General features: G+C 53.8%; 5 protein-coding genes and 1 non-coding gene across 6 annotated transcripts; 3 read left to right on the top strand and 3 right to left on the bottom strand.

The window, feature by feature from the left end:
* Positions 1-1,134: 1,134 nt before the first annotated feature.
* On the top strand, positions 1,135-3,096 carry BO79DRAFT_156306 (uncharacterized protein; the record flags this gene model as incomplete). The annotated part of the gene is made up of 1 exon (XM_025678814.1): positions 1,135-3,096. One exon carries the CDS (start codon positions 1,135-1,137, stop codon positions 3,094-3,096), a length of 1,962 nt encoding a protein of 653 aa, XP_025536026.1.
* Positions 3,097-3,863: 767 nt separating this feature from the next.
* Positions 3,864-3,954, top strand: BO79DRAFT_t215. The gene has a single exon. It is a non-coding gene; the product is annotated as a tRNA-Pro (tRNA).
* A 287-nt stretch (positions 3,955-4,241) lies between these two features.
* Positions 4,242-6,912, bottom strand: BO79DRAFT_201320 (CCAAT displacement transcription factor COY1). The gene is made up of 4 exons (XM_025681563.1): positions 6,701-6,912; positions 6,467-6,634; positions 5,569-6,416; positions 4,242-5,519 (listed from the first exon to the last, which is right to left on the bottom strand). The coding sequence occupies exons 1-4, from the start codon at positions 6,828-6,830 to the stop codon at positions 4,386-4,388; spliced, it is 2,280 nt and encodes a 759-aa protein (XP_025536025.1). The 5' UTR covers positions 6,831-6,912; the 3' UTR covers positions 4,242-4,385.
* A 740-nt stretch (positions 6,913-7,652) lies between these two features.
* On the top strand, positions 7,653-11,428 carry BO79DRAFT_201316 (putative TGF beta receptor associated protein 1). Its single transcript, XM_025681562.1, has 3 exons — positions 7,653-7,846; positions 7,898-10,446; positions 10,493-11,428. Exons 1-3 carry the CDS (start codon positions 7,690-7,692, stop codon positions 11,399-11,401), a joined length of 3,615 nt encoding a protein of 1,204 aa, XP_025536024.1. The 5' UTR covers positions 7,653-7,689; the 3' UTR covers positions 11,402-11,428.
* Positions 11,390-12,714, bottom strand: BO79DRAFT_179585 (intradiol ring-cleavage dioxygenase). The gene is made up of 3 exons (XM_025680044.1): positions 12,407-12,714; positions 11,857-12,338; positions 11,390-11,770 (listed from the first exon to the last, which is right to left on the bottom strand). The coding sequence occupies exons 1-3, from the start codon at positions 12,641-12,643 to the stop codon at positions 11,500-11,502; spliced, it is 990 nt and encodes a 329-aa protein (XP_025536023.1). The 5' UTR covers positions 12,644-12,714; the 3' UTR covers positions 11,390-11,499.
* A 413-nt stretch (positions 12,715-13,127) lies between these two features.
* On the bottom strand, positions 13,128-15,409 carry BO79DRAFT_289950 (C6 finger domain protein). Its single transcript, XM_025688836.1, has 2 exons — positions 14,693-15,409; positions 13,128-14,641 (listed from the first exon to the last, which is right to left on the bottom strand). Exons 1-2 carry the CDS (start codon positions 15,306-15,308, stop codon positions 13,350-13,352), a joined length of 1,908 nt encoding a protein of 635 aa, XP_025536022.1. The 5' UTR covers positions 15,309-15,409; the 3' UTR covers positions 13,128-13,349.
* Between the last annotated feature and the right edge of the window lie 3 nt (positions 15,410-15,412).

Here is a 15,412-nt window from a genome sequence, read left to right as displayed (position 1 = left end):
GGAAGAGCCAAGCAACTGTTTAAATAGGACTGAGCAAGGTTATGAACTCGATGAGCACCTTGAACGGCCTATGTCTTCGTCAAGATGAGAGGAGAGGACGCGGGAGTTGAACTTGTTCGAAATGCTCTGGTATCCAATTCCAAAGTCGTTCTGAGGCCGCTATATAGTGCTCATTCTCGGGAAGAACCATCCGAAAACGAAGTCGTCGTGGAGCTCCGTCTCGCACCCCCTCATCTCTACAGCCAATGTCAATTGACATCCTATATTGCATCTAAGACACGGGTCAAGGGTGAAATCCTGGGCATCCGTCATGCGCTGCACAGCTGTACGGAGAAGGAAGATGCCAGTGAAAGTGGTGTGAGCTCGTAGACTTCCCAACCGAGATATAGAAGGACCAGAATCGGTTGCAGGGGTATCCTATATGCGGTCAGATGTGGTTGGAGGAATTGGAAAGGATGCCAAGCGCAGGATGATAGTACATCAGGGCTGAGTGGGACTGGCGAGCCAACCCACGAGACACCTGGATCAGATAAGATAAATCAGCTGCTTAAATTGGCCCGGAACATCAACTCCGATGCACGATCAGCATTGAGTACCCTTATAAGGAGCCATTTTATCCACGGATTGCTGCCGGTCGTTCCGATTTCAGCCAACAACGTTCCCCGCGACTGAGTGGGTCAATAATACCCGGGTTGATGTATCCTACCGACTGAGGTTGGCATCCGATGCATTGTACATTGATATCGTTATCTCCGAGGCCCGAATCTGCTTCCCGATTCTTGGATGGGACCGCGAGAGACTGAACGGGCCACCCGGCTAAATTGCAGGCAGGATGTCTGTTAGCTGTCGGATGTGCCGTGATGGCGACATCGAGTGACATGTTCCAACCTATGGTCGGGTAGTACTCCTACTACCTCCATGTGACTCTCATGTCGAAGCGCTTGTTCATATCTCCCCTTCCATGCCTCTAGTCTCAGCTGTGTGAAGTGGAGACCACGTCACTTCGGGTTTCTGCCCCTGAGAGACCCAAATCTGATCTACTTCATAAGGAGCTTGGCATGACTTCTATTTCAACGGGCGTTTCCTTTCCTGATATATTGCCTCAGGCATCCAAGTTGTGGCTATCCAACAGTCATGAAGCTCGATACCAAGGGGATAGCTTGGGCTTTATTGCCATGGACGGTGGCATCCAGCCCATTCCCAGCCGAAGAACGACTTGCTGCGCCAGATGGCTCCACTTATGCCAACCACATCTTCAATGCTCTGCATAACTCCATGAAGATGTTCGGCAGCGTCATGCAGCACAATGGGATGTCCGTCTTCATTGCCACGGTACCTGAAGGAACGGAATTCTACCACGGTACTTCCAGTGCATATCGTATCAACGGAACTGAGTGGCTGGCTTTTGAGCCGGAGCATGCCATGGCTTTTGCCCATCCTGGTCGGATTCGTCGTCAACAACCCTCTAGGACTAATAACCCGCCACTTGACGATGAGGAGGGTGGCAGTACGGAGAAAGGCCATGATAAAAATTGGAAAGGGTCATTTAAACATGCAAATGATTTCGAATCGGAAACTGGTAGCTGGGTGCAGGATCATGCTCGGCACCGCGAACATGTAAAACCATACCGTGCAGGCTCTCGCGATAAGTATCAGAAAGAGTCGGTTCACCAGCAAAGTGGCTCTGATTCGGACAACAGCGGCTGGACTCAGGATCATACCCGGCAACGCAAACATGTGAAACCATATCGTGCAGATTCTCGCGGTCACGCAAAACACCACAAGCTTGACATGACTGCCGAAAGCACGGCTCACCCAGGCCTCTTCACTCGCCAGTGGAAGAGATTGCAGTCAATGGTCCGGTATTTCCTAAATGATCAAGGGGAACACCACAAAGTGGTGGAAAGTCTCGACTCGCAAGCTCTTCATAAATCTCACGATGGTCATCATAACAAGCCTGGCCACCAGAGTCAGTCAACTATTGAGGAGCATCATGACCAGTCATCTTCCATGTCCACCGAACCCACGGCGGAAGAACAGACGGGATATTTCCACACCTATCGCACTAAGCGTGTATTACGTCTTGTCTACTTTGATGGACAGTCAGCTGCAAAATCTCTCAAGGGTACCCTCGACATGCAAGACATCGTCCTTCGAAACGCAACCCTATTCGATGGCAGCCCAGCAGAGGGTGATGACCTACGTGCCGATGACCTGTGTGCCATGGCCCGCGATCAGTGGGACAATCGTATTGACGGATTCATTCGAATGGTCGGTGGCTTCGAGGTTATTCTCTGCTCATTCGCCGATAACCTCGACGTTGTGAGCATCCACAGCACCTACCCATCGCGCAATGGCGACGGAGGATCCCACCTCAGCTATGCCCGAGCACTTGCTACCCGATTCGACGGCATCGGGGGTGGCAGGGTGTCCATCAACTACGACGACTTTGTCACGATGTTCGCATACCCGGGGGCAATGTACTTTGACGAGCAGGGCCTTCCCCGGGTGGTCGACGATGCTGCAAAGCTGGGGCCCGTACGCGCACACATTGACCGACTAGTCAGAGGACCTGACGCGACAACCCCCGGTATTAACTGGCAAAACGTCATTGACATGATCATGACCAGATACCAATACCGCATCAGCCTGGCACTGTCTCCAGCCATTTCCACTCACCATGAACTTCGGCGTGAGCTCCACCTCGCTATCGAGCCATTTATCAACGCGCATGCGCGCAACTCGACTGCAGAGATTGAGCGTTGTGCCAAGCAGTTCTGGGTCTCAGGCGCTGATACTACCACTGTTTCGGCTCAAGCAGTTTCTCGGGTCTCGGAGCGATTGTGCTCGAGTTTGGTTGCTGGCGCGAGCGCAGAGACTTATGAGGAGGGCATTGCAATTATTGAGGATCTAAAGCACTACTTGGATTGGGCGGTCTTCAGGGAGTGCAATAAGTGCAAGATAGACGAGGTTTGTCAGCTCCCTATTTGGCCCTCTGGCTCCAAGGAGGATTTCGTTCGGCCGCGGTGTGGTACCGGTCTGGCTCATGGCTCGGGCGGCTATTGGGACATGATGGGCAAAATCCGTCAGCATTAGTATGATCCTATTGTTGTGTCTGGAACAAGGGGACTGGTATAGGTGGCCATCGTGTACATCGCATCGCGCTTGTCATCCTAGCAGTATCTCATTTTATTGAAGGTTGTCTGGCTGGGTCGTTTCGTAGGCTTGGCCATTTCTGGGTGGACGCCCAATGACGCATCTCTACTATGCATATAATGTAGCTGTAAACCTTTGACTCTCCGAGTTTGTGTAGAATGGGGTTGGTAACTTCGTGGTTCTTTTCGCTCGAGGTATAGTTGTTGTCGTGTTGTAACACTAGTCCCAATCATGCTGTTGGGTGAGAGTAAACTAGTAAACTCGCACGAGGGCCGATCATTGAATTTTGGGGCAACACATCCACAATATAGCTGAGGCGATAAGTGCTATGTTTGAAGTGCCGCGATGGAGTTCTGCGCTTGATTGATGATAGTAGTGTTGACAGGCTGAGGTTGAGTGGTGAAGAGCAGGTACCATCCCTCTATAGTAGTAGGAGCAACGGTACCTGTAAAATATATTCAGCCAACCTGCCCCTGACCAACAAGTGGTAACAGCACCCAACACTCAAGTACATCGCTCATTCTAGCTCGTGACTGTAGCCCGGGGGATGCCAAAGCTCAATTATGTGCAAACAGAGCATTTCCTACTCCCCAGTTGTATGATCTTATATGACGAATGTCACGATACGGCTACTTGCTCTCTGGAAACCAGATGACATTGAATAAGACTCATAGACCTGAAAGATCAACCGTGTTTCAACAAGCAACGCCCGGGTGGTCTAGTGGTATGATTCTCGCTTAGGGATACAAACCCAAGCATATCTGCGAGAGGTCCCGCGTTCGATCCGCGGCTCGGGCCGTTTCATTTTTTGGTTTTCTCTTTTTGCACCCCCTAGCGAGAAAAGGAAGAAAGGACACAACAAGAAAGATAGATAGGATAGATAAATAAATAATATGAGGAAACCACATGCTTACTACCTTCTCTATTAACATTTTAGTCCTTCCTCCCCAAAGCTCAGACCGCTGTAACATGCAGCTTCATTAGCAGTACCACCCGTAGGAACCGTCGTTCCTCCGTTCATTGTACCCATGTTCTGCGCATCGCTACATCTGTAGCAGCTAAGGTTCTAATTGATCAAAGCGTCTGAGTATCATATATAAGTATTTGCATTATAGAACATAGGATATTCACATAGAAAAATATCAGCACAGATCGTAACCGCCAACCAACAAACGCCCTCGAATGATTCGTCGCTCCCAACGGGCTAGAATACAATGATAGTCATAAGATCAACCCGCGTGGTTGAAGCCTTCTTGCTGCCAATCGTCTCCATGGAGCTGCTGGCCCGTGTAGCCACCGCTACCGCTGCCACCCCCGCCGGCCATCGCAGCCGCAGCGGCTGCACCAAGGCTTGCGCTGCTATGCTTCTCGATCTCCATGGTACTCATCATATACAGCATGACGAATATCAAGATGTGTAGAGCAAAGCAGTAGCCCGCAAAAAGATTCCGGCTCGTGCGGTTAGCGAGAATGATCCGGGTAAGGGAGAATACGATTCGCTCCGGTAGGCTCATGCGCTTGTATGCACGCGTAGATTCACGGCCCCGGAAGGCGGCAAATGGTGAGATCTGAGCCTCATACGCGGATTGATAACGATCAAGGGAAAGCCCTGACGGCGTGTCCGCTGATGGGTGGATGGACGAGGCATTGGGCCTGCTTGCGTAAGCAGAGGCGGACGATGATGCGCCTGGGCCACGGTTGTATGTTGAGACATAGCGTGTCTTCTCATACAGGCTGAGGTTGTCTTTTTGTAGAGAAGCCACCTCTTGCCTCAAGGACTTCACTGTGCCGTACAGCTTCGACAGCTCTTCCTCCAGCTCAGCGTTCTTCTTCTTGAAACGATCACGCTGGGCTTGGATCATAGGCAAAAGACCCGAGCCGCCCCCGACTGGCTCTCCCGCACGGATGGAGTCCATCGTGTTGGCTGAAGCCATGGACTGGTCAAAGCCCGAGATGATGGACGAGGTGGGCGACACTGCGCCCTTGCGGGATGAGTGTGGGTACTTGGAGGTGTAGGTACCAGCAACCGACATCGCCGAGGACGGGAATGTGTTCGCAGCCTCCTCTTGTACACGGAGAAGATCATTCTCCAATGTGGTAGAGAGCTTCTGCGACTTCTCCAACTCCTCTTTCGTGGTGGAGAGATCCTCGCGGAGAGTCTCTAGCTGACCCTGAAGGTCGCGATGGGATACTCGTAGAATGGTGAGCTCGTCTGTCAGCTTCTTATTCCTGGCGAGCAAGAGCTGCTCCAAGCTATTTTTGTTCTTTGACCCATCCTGGGACTTGGTAGCCGCGCCGTTGGCGTTCGCAGCGTCTGTAAGATCGGCAGCATCGTCGTCATCACCAGGCGAGAATTCAATAGACTGTGACTGTCAGATAGCCAATCAGAATAGAAGGGTATTGACATATTACCTTGATCATCTCCAGTTCCCGACGGATGTCTTCATAGTCAGCGACCTTCTCCAACTTTGAGCGCAATTCTTCCTTCTCAGCCGTAACATTTGTGATCTGCCTCTCAGCCTGAGAGTACTTGGACTCCCAGGTGTGTCGCTCAGACTCCTTGTCAAATCGTGCAGCTTCAAGTTTGCGCAAAAGGGACGAGTTCTCCGACTGAAGACGCAGGTAATCAGGGTCATCTTCGACGGACGCTGCGTGGCCCGATTGCGAGTGGGAGACGGCTTGAGCCAGCTCGAGCCTGAGTTGCTCATTTCTCGCCTCGACTTCCGCCAGCCTCAGGCCTGTCTTCTCCAACTCAGTCGAAACTAATTCGAGTTCCGCAGCGCTAGCTCCGTGGGTGCTCTCGCCGCCCTCTTCCTCCTGGCCCAAGCGTTGTGACACCTCGTAGCTTGCCTTGAGCTCCTTCACCAAGCGCTCCTGATTCTCCACCTTCTCTTCCAGACTCTTCTCCTTGGCCGTCCAATTGTTCGTCTTCTCCGACAGCACCGCCGACCACGACTCCTCAACCTCCTTGATTTTAGATTCCTGGTTCTCCTCTAGCTTCTTCCTGGCCGCCCGTTCTTCTTGGAGGCGCTTCTCCGTATCCTCCAGCTGAGAGGTGAGGCGGTCGACGGAGCCTTGCAGGCGATCACGTTCCGAGGTCAGTTTGGGGACGGTTTCTTCGGAATGGACGAGGGAATCGATGGATGCTTCAAGGAGAGGGTAGGGATCAGGCGCTTCGGACAATGATGAATAGAGCTGTAGGAAGGCGGACGAGGAGGCCTTGCCCTGGTTCGTGAGAAGATCGATGAACCCCTGGTAAGCTGTGAAATGTCAGCGACGGCCGGACGAATGCGGTTAGCACACCACGAACCTTTCAGAAGACCCTTGTACTCGGCAAGCTTCGAAGAGTCATCTAGCTTCCGGAAGTCCTTGGTCTTCTGGGCGAGATCTTTGCGCTGGACGAGTGCATCGCGCTGCTGAGCGACGATGTCAGATGCGGTACTGTCTAGCTTTGCGACCGTACTGGCGAGATCGATACCTATATCGAGGGTCTCGTTAGCTGCCGGCTACTTCGGCCCAAAATCCTAAGATCGAGGCGACAAACCTCGCCAGGCCGCAATGGCACGCTGGAACTTGTTGGCTCCTTCCGGTAACTTGCCGGCGGCGGGCTCGGAGTTGTGACCATCCTGGCTATTGTCAGGGACAATGCCTTCGGTAAGGGCGAAAGCGTCCATGGTTGAGATTTGGGAATAATCCGCTTCAATGGAGCAAGAATCAGCGCAACACCCCCATCCAAGACCGGACCGGCAACACCACGACTATCCAGAGAGGGACAAGTAAATGAAGCCAGTTAATGTGAAACTACAGCAATGCGGAGTGACACGCCGACCGGGCCGATGATCTTCCGAAGACAACAATGAGCAGAGATGCCCAATCGCGTGATGAGATGGCGTGTATATGCAAGGAAGAGATGTTCTCTTTATGACAAGACAAGATACTGATAGTCAGGATTCTAGTGAGTTGACACTTCAAGACGAGATTCTCCTGGATCGATGCCGGTAGGTTCCTATCCGATCGTGGTTCAGCCCCGTTATTTATAGCAACTTGGCCACGTTCGTCTCAGATAGGGCCTTTTTCAGGTAAGGATATGCTGAAGAGACCCCGAGTAAGCAGTGGCTTGAGATGTATCATATGTGCTGTCTGCAACCTAAAGTCTGCCTCGTCAGTGGTGATGAAGCAGCTGAAGCTGTCACAATTGCAGTCAAAACGGCTGAACTATCAATACGCAGATCGATGCTTATACTTGCACCTAAACACGGAATTGGTTCAAGCAGACAGTATTCATGAAGTAGAAGATTACTGCCCATCAATTGCAGTTCTTCACAAGAAATAACTATAGTTAAAGTGATAGACTGATAACTAACTGCAATCATAGAATGGACTCCACCTGAGTCAGCAGATAACCCCGGGCGGGTCCACCCGCGCCCAGCCTCGCCCGTCTGAAGCTCCTCCCAGTTCCTGTCCTGATCTTCCTTCCCCTCACGTCCCCATCCTGTCAGGAACCATCTCTCAAGACACCGAGCTGGCCTCATCATGGTGTCGGAAGAGGAGGGCATCAGCCCGCGCAAAAGGCGGAAGATTGGCCCTCCAAAAGCTGCAGCTTATGTGTTCCGGTCTCTCTTCGACCAGGTGCCCTTGAATGCGGACAATGATGACGAGGATGTCCATATCACCTGCGTCGAGTATTGGAGTGCGTCCAGCATTGTTGATGAGAGAGCCAAGCTAATTGGATGATTTCTAGATGACAATCTATACATTGGTACCTCTGCCGCCGAGATCCTGCATTTCGTCTGCCTTCCACCGGACCCCTCGGACAAGTCGAACGAGCCATCATTCATCCTCGCCTCAAGACTACCAATCCCTTTCTCCCAGCCTCCGTCAGCAAAGCTTCCGGGAATACAGCAAATTGTGTTACTGCCAACGGTGAACAAGGCGTGTGTGCTATGCAATGGAACGGCTACATTCTACATGTTGCCGGAGCTCAGTCCGGCCTTCGGGAACACCAAGGTCAACAACTGTCGCTGGATCGGTGGGCTGGATTTGAATGCAACGGATGAGTCGGAAACCCCCGTTATCATGATCGCCGCCCAGAATCGGATGATGTTGGTTAGAATTGGCGATGATGCTCGACGGATAAGGAACATCGAGTTTCCTGGCTGCCTGGTGGCGGCGCGGAGAGGCATAATCGCCTGCGCTGCTGATACAAATGCGTACTCTTTATTGGACGTGGAAAACCAACAGAAGATCCAGCTCTTTCCTGTCTCATTTTCCAGCGAGGCATTCGACTCGGGTCCTGCCGGAGACAGATCTCCGTCCTCACCCTTCGCAACCTCGCCGCTGGAGAGCCAGCATGACAGAGGATCCGGTCCGAATCCGTTCGCCGGGATGCTGCAGCCAAAGACTCATGCCTCGCCACATGACAGGTCTAGCTCTGTTACGCCAGAGCTGTCTCCTGCTGGGACCCCGCGACAATCGATCTCGAAAGACCGAGCCGAAAGTGCTTCTCCGAGGATATCTCCAACCCACTCGAACCGCGACTCCCAGTCAAGTCCCGATGACCGAAAACCCCTTCCACCCATACCGAAGCCGCCCACACAGCTGAAGCCTCATGTGCTGTCACCGACCTCGTCGGAGTTCTTGCTTGTTAGAGGAACCGATACAACCGAGCCCGGAGTTGGCATGTTTGTCAATGTAGATGGCGACGTGGTCCGTGGTACGATAACATTTCACAAATACCCCGAGTCAATTGTGATCGACAAGGGCGACGAAACTCATATGATACCATCACCGGAGAACACGCAGGATGAGCTTCTTCTGGCGGTTATAGAATCAGAACAGGATGGCCAGAAACGGAAGTTCCTGGAAGTGCAGCTCTGGGATGTCGATCCTGGGGAGGCGGAGGACCACAAAACCTGGGTAGAAATACCGTCGGCCAACGACATGCAGACTACCCATGCTGGTCTATGCCATACAATCAGCCCAAGCAAGCTCGAGGTATCTGAACTGGGGAATTTGTTACGTATGGTTCGTCTAAAAACTCCGTTATCGCCCCATGTACCGGCAGCCGACCCACGGACGCAGTCATCGATCGAACATCTGCAGAAAGAAAAAGAGCTCTTCGAGGCCCAGGAAATGACAGACTCAGAAGGCTCAAAGGAGCGTGGCTGGGAGGCGGAAAGAAACGCCGAGGAAGCCAGGTTTGCGCGTGAATTGGGTCAGACGCAAAGCAGCATGGTATTGTGGAACGGCAACCAGATATGGCGGGTGGTGAGAAATCCATTGACCACACAGCTCAATGATGCTCTACAGGCGGCTCAGGAGACAGGCGCTGGCGACTCCAAAGCCTTCCGGAAAGCAGTTGCCGATATCATCCATCATGTCCAGACAACGGAGCCCAAGTCCGAATCGGAATTCTTGGGTTTGAACTATGTGAAGCAGAAAGCCAGCCTGCTTCTTTTCGCAGACCTTATTTTCATGGACCCGGCTGTCCGAAGCGATGCGATCATTGATGACACGGAGCGAGCCCTCATAGTTGGAGAACTAGATCCACGTATTGTGTTGCTGCTAGTTCCCCTCTTGCGACGCGAGGTCCTCCAGGGCCCGCAGGGAATCTGGGTTCATGCTGGTCTTGCTGAGGTCACGGAAGCCTACGTGCAGCGGCTCGACAAGACAGAGAATAACGGAGCTTCCGACGCAGCAGTTCTGGATATGATCAAGCGGTTCCTATTCTCCTGGCAGCAGAAGAGGGGTTACGGCAGTATCACGGATGAAAACTATGTATTCGACAGTGTCGATGCAGCTCTTCTGCACCTGCTTCTGGAGCAAGATGCACAATTATCAGCCGAACAACGCGTGAAGTCTTCTATTCGCGCGGAACTGAACCGTCTCGTGGACAACTGGAAGGGTAGCTTTGACCGGGCAGTGGCGCTGCTGGAAAGCTACCGGCGCTTGTTTGTGCTCAGCCGCTTGTATCAGAGCCACAGAATGTCGGGGAATGTCCTCAAAACCTGGCGACGGATTATCGATGGCGAGGAGGATCGCGGTGGTGAGGTCACTGTGGGTGGAACCGAAGCACAGATGCGACGGTACTTGGTCAAGATCAAGGACTCACAGTTGGTGGAGGAGTACGGAGCATGGCTGGCCCAGCGCAATCCCAACTTGGGTATTCAGGTGTTCTCAGACGGCACGAGCCGGGTCAAGCTGGAGACTACGGATGTGGTCAGCTTGCTCAAAGAGCGCGCGCCAAATGCGGTGCAGGTGTATTTGGAGCATCTCGTCTTCGTCCGAAATGTAAGCGCTACCCTCATCTAATCCTTTTCCAAGCTAACACATTTAGCACACCCAATACGCGGACGACCTACTCTCCTACTACCTGGACACCGTGCTCTCCGTGCTTGAGTCCTCCCCAGAAGCGCGCGCATCGCTCGCAGAATCCTACTCTACGTATCGCGCCCTGCAGCCACCCAAACCCACCTACATGAACTTCATCACCGAAAACACACCCGCCGAGCCATGGTGGCAATCCCGGCTCCGCCTGCTCCAGCTCCTTGGGGGCGGCAGCGGCGGACATTTTACCTCCCTGCCCGCGCGCAACCTGACATACTCCATCCCGGCAGTACTCGCGCGGATCGAGCCTTTCCAAAACGAACTGGTATCAGAATCAGTGATCCTCGACGGCCTACAAGGCCGACACCGCGAGGCACTCCATCTACTCACCCACGGACTGGGCGACTACGACTCTGCCGTGCGATACTGCCTCTTCGGCGGCCCGCGCAGCACCAGCACGACGGGAGCCTTGGTCGAATTCGCCGAGCGCTCCCTGCAATCCGAGCTCTTCCGGTACCTGCTGGACGAGTTCCTGCAGATCCAGGATCCATCAGAGCGGCTCGAGCGGACAAGCGACCTGCTGGGACGATTCGCGGCGTGGTTCGACGTGGGTGAGGTGCTGCGCGTGGTGCCAGACGAGTGGAGCGTGGACCTCCTGAGCGGCTTCCTGGGACATGTGTTTCGGGTACTGATTGCCGAGGGACGCGAAGTGCGGATCGAACGGGCATTGAGCGCGGGGCTGAACCTGCGGATTGGAACAGAGTATATCGCAGGAGTGGAGAAGCTAGGTGGCTGGGTGGAAGATGAGAGTGGACTGCGCCGACTGAAGGATGGCGGAGCAGCAGTGGAGGGAAGTGATTTTGGAGAGATGGTGAATGCGGAAGCCGAAGCCAACACCAATGTCCGCATTAACGAATGATGTATATACCTAATAAAGAATACATTCACATGACACTTATCAATTACATGATCAGACCTATAATTCAAGAAGGAATAGAAGAAGAAGAATAAAGAAAATCAATCCAAGTCCGGCACCGGCAACCCATTAACAATCTTGACCTTCCTCCCCAACTTATCCAACGCCTCCTTGGAATTCCTCGCCCTCAACTCACTCGTCTCCTCATCACTCACCAAGACAAAGTCATACGTCAACAACGCATGATCCTCCGAAACCCCATACTTAGCCGCATACTCCGACCCAGCCTTACCGATATCCACGACCAGCGAATCCTTAACCCCGAAGACGGCATCAGAAGTCTCATAGGGATCATTACGAAGATACAGCGCCCTACACCACACACAGTTAGCCCAATCCCATACCCATACCCACATCCCCCCTCTCACCCCCCTCCCCTCCGGGAAGAAAATACATACGTAATCAAATGATCAAACCCCCCCTTCTCAAACATAAAATGCATATGACTAGGCCGATACGGATGCCTCCCCAACAGCTTCAACAACTTCCCAACCGGCCCATCATGCGGAATCGGGTAGGGGACGGGCGTGATCGCCTTGAACCAGAACACTCCTTCCTCATCGGAGGTCATGATGCATCGACCATCAGGGCCATCCCTCCCAGGATACTGCACATCATAATGGCCCGTCGAATCCGTCTCCCAGATATCGATCTTCACATCTTTGACAGGCTTCCCGTGGGTATCTTTCACCGTGCAGACGACGAGGAGGGGCTCGCCGGCGGGATCGTGGCTGATGCTGGCCCCCGGGGTAAGGGGCTCGGCGTCGTGCGTGTGGAATGGGCCGAGCACGGTGCCTTCAGTGCTGTTGGGGGGTTTGGGGTGGTCGATGGAGTCGACGAGGATGGAGAGGCCTAGTATATCGGAGAGGAGGATGTATTCCTGGTGTAGTTTTCAGGATTAGTAAGTAGGGGATTGTGGGGGAATTGGGGGAAGGGGATAGTATATACCTGTCTAACATCCGAACAAATCTTGCCTACTTCCGTGAGGAATCTCAACCCGGTCATCCATTCATCCGTGCTAAGACGGGTTTCTCTTGCGAAGTCGTGGAGGTGTGTGACGAGTCGCTCGAGAATGTATTTCAAACGTTCGTCTTCGCAGAGAGAGTTGATTCGGATCACGTTCTCGGTGATGTTGTCGACCGTTAGGTCTTTCATTGGGGGGATTTTCACTTTGCTGGGGTCCATCTTTCTTTTCTCTTTTGGTGTAGTTATTTGGGTTAAGGGTGAGGTTGCAATTGGGGAGAGGGAAAGGCAACAATTGCAATGGGTATGGCTATGGGTTGGTGGGGGGTGTTACTCTTCTATATGTTGACTGCGGGGACACCCCACATTTCCGATGGTGGGTGGTGGGTGGTGGGTGTAAATTGAGGGACGGTTATTGGTTGGGTTGGTTCGGATACGCTGCTACGTAAGCATCACTCAGCGAGGAGGGTCGGCTATGGCCATTCCCGAGTTCATTCTTATTGTGTGGTCGGATTTATGGGTTTAGGGATATATGCGTGTATTGGATCGAGGGATCGGGACGATCTGTGGGGTGCATGTATTGACTTCTCTTTGCAGTTTGCAAATAGTCATTGTATTCAGTAGTAGTGCCTGTTGACTGTTCAGCCTGTATGCGGGGTGCGGATCGCCCATCGGCAGTTGGTGCCGCGGCGGGAATGACAAACTCCGACACAATTATTCCCTGGTTCTGTACACTGTATGCATGCAGTCACATTATGCTATGCCCATCCATGCTATCCAATATCCAATATCCAATATCCAATCCATCATTCATCCAGAATTCAAACCGGGATATCCGCTAACTCGCTCAATCAAAAACCTAATTACAACTCCCTGTCCAAGTACCCATATCCAATCCATAATGTCCAAACAAAGTCGGGTCGTCAAGCTATGCCCGCACCAACTTCCGCTCCCGCTCTCGTTCTCGTTCCTGCTCGCGCTCCCGCTCCCGCTCGTTGCTCACTTCATGACCCTCCTTCACCGCCGCCGCCACCCGCGTGTGGTGGTCCACCGTATCCAAGATTGCCTGCATCAGCCGCTGGTTGGCATCCGGGTCGTCGTCGTCCGCCTCCGCGTGCCGATGCAGGCTGACTCGTCGCTCATGGCTCATCCCGCTGCTCCCATGCATCTCGCTCATGGCCCGCCGCGGTGACGTCTCCTTGGCTAGCGCCATTCCTGCAACCGGTCCCCCCGTTGGCGCAGACTCGCGGCGCACGCTATACTCGGACGGTACCTCGCGCTCACGAGGTCGCTGCTCCGTCTCGGGCAACATCGGTCCAGACACCGGTGTCGGGGCCGCCGTCGACGGTGGTGCTGCCACGGGAGTAGGCAGTGGATGGGTCGAAGAAGCCTCCTTGGACGAAGGCGGCTCCTCCGCTCGTTCCCGGGACGTACGGTCGACCCGTGTCTCGCGCAGCTCGTCCTCCTTGACGTCCTTCCAGGAACACTTGGCATGCTTCTTGGTGCACCCCATGCAGGCAGTCAGGTTCTTCAAACAATCCATGTGTAGCCGGCGACACCGATCGCAGGGCGGCAGGATGCGCTCGCCCCGTGAGAGTTCTTCCATGCGCGCCACCATCTCCATCTTGTGCGGGCCGCCGTCATCCTTTTCGTGGTGGTGGGACTTGGGCGGTGGCAGAAGCGAGGAGGGTGTATTGGGAATGGCAACCGTAGCGGGTGCCGGAGTGTACAAGTTGTAGTCCGCCGCATCCGACGCTCGCGGCCGCGGCCGGGACGACTGCCGACTACTGGAGCCGGGGCCCTCTTCATAGCTGCGCGCCTGGCGATCCTGGGTAGTAAAGAACTTCTTCATGAGCTCGGCGCGGGTCGTCGGCGAGGCGCCTTTGATAGAGGTGCCGTTAATGATAGTAACATTGTCCGTATTGGAATGCGAGAACATGAACTGCGACGACAGCGCATTCTCCTCCACAGTGGCTTCTCCGCCGCCGGGCCGGCCGGCATTCACGGCAACAAAACCAGTGGAGGGAGACTGGGCGCTGGCAGGGGTGCTACCATTCGGGTTCTGAGCATGGCCATTGGCATCGCGCCACGCAGGGCTGATGGAGCGATGTTGCTGCTGCTGTCGCTGCGAGTGGAGCGACATGTCGTTCTCCCGACGGGTGACGATTGCCGTCCGGCGGTTCTTCAGACGGTGATTCAGTTGTCGAGCGCGGGCAGACACTAGCAACGTTAATTAGTTTAGCTTGTATGAAGTATTTATGTCAGACATACCCTGGTCGGCCATCTGGATGATCTGCTGGAGGTTCTTCTCCAGAATCTCCAATGCGCCCAATTCCTTCTCCTCATCCTCAATGATCGGCTGCGGGGGGATCATCTTCTGGGGCATCCCCGAGGCGATCAACACAAAATCCTCCTCGCTGATCTCCACCCGACACTGCTTGGTGTAGAATTGACACACTCGCACCCCGTTGCGCGATTTTTCCAGGTTGAACTGCTCGGGCTTGTTCTTGGCAAACTCGACCACATCCAGCCAGGTCACGTTAGGGGAGTCCTTGCCATGCGACTTGAGCACGCGAGGCGGCCCATCGAACAAGCGCTCGAAGCGCTTGATCAGAATGGGCCCCAGCGGACAAGCGCCCAAGTTCCCGGCGATGCTTTCGTGACGATGTAAGACGCCGTCGTACTCGCCAATGAGATGCACAATGGCGGGCATGGTATCATCGACGGAGACGAGAGGAAGGTTATCAGGGTATTGGCGGGCGAGGTAGTTGATCTGCAGGTGATTCGAATGGGTTTTGGGAACCTTGGACGCGATAGGAGGGAAATCGCCGGAAGGTGAGCGCGGTCGTTTACTGGACGGCTCAGCCGTCGCGGTTCTGGACTCCATGGTGATGCCGGAGGTAGTAGGCGACCCAAGGAGGAAGGTGAGGTAGGGAAATCCGGGTGGATTGCGACAAAGCGAAGAGTCGCGGAAAATACGGGGCAGGGAGG

The sequence above is a fragment of the Aspergillus costaricaensis genome (genome assembly GCF_003184835.1).
Source record: "Aspergillus costaricaensis CBS 115574 unplaced genomic scaffold BO79scaffold_33, whole genome shotgun sequence".
Classification (NCBI taxonomy): domain Eukaryota; kingdom Fungi; phylum Ascomycota; class Eurotiomycetes; order Eurotiales; family Aspergillaceae; genus Aspergillus; species Aspergillus costaricensis.
This window is presented reverse-complemented; position numbering and strand designations above follow the sequence as displayed.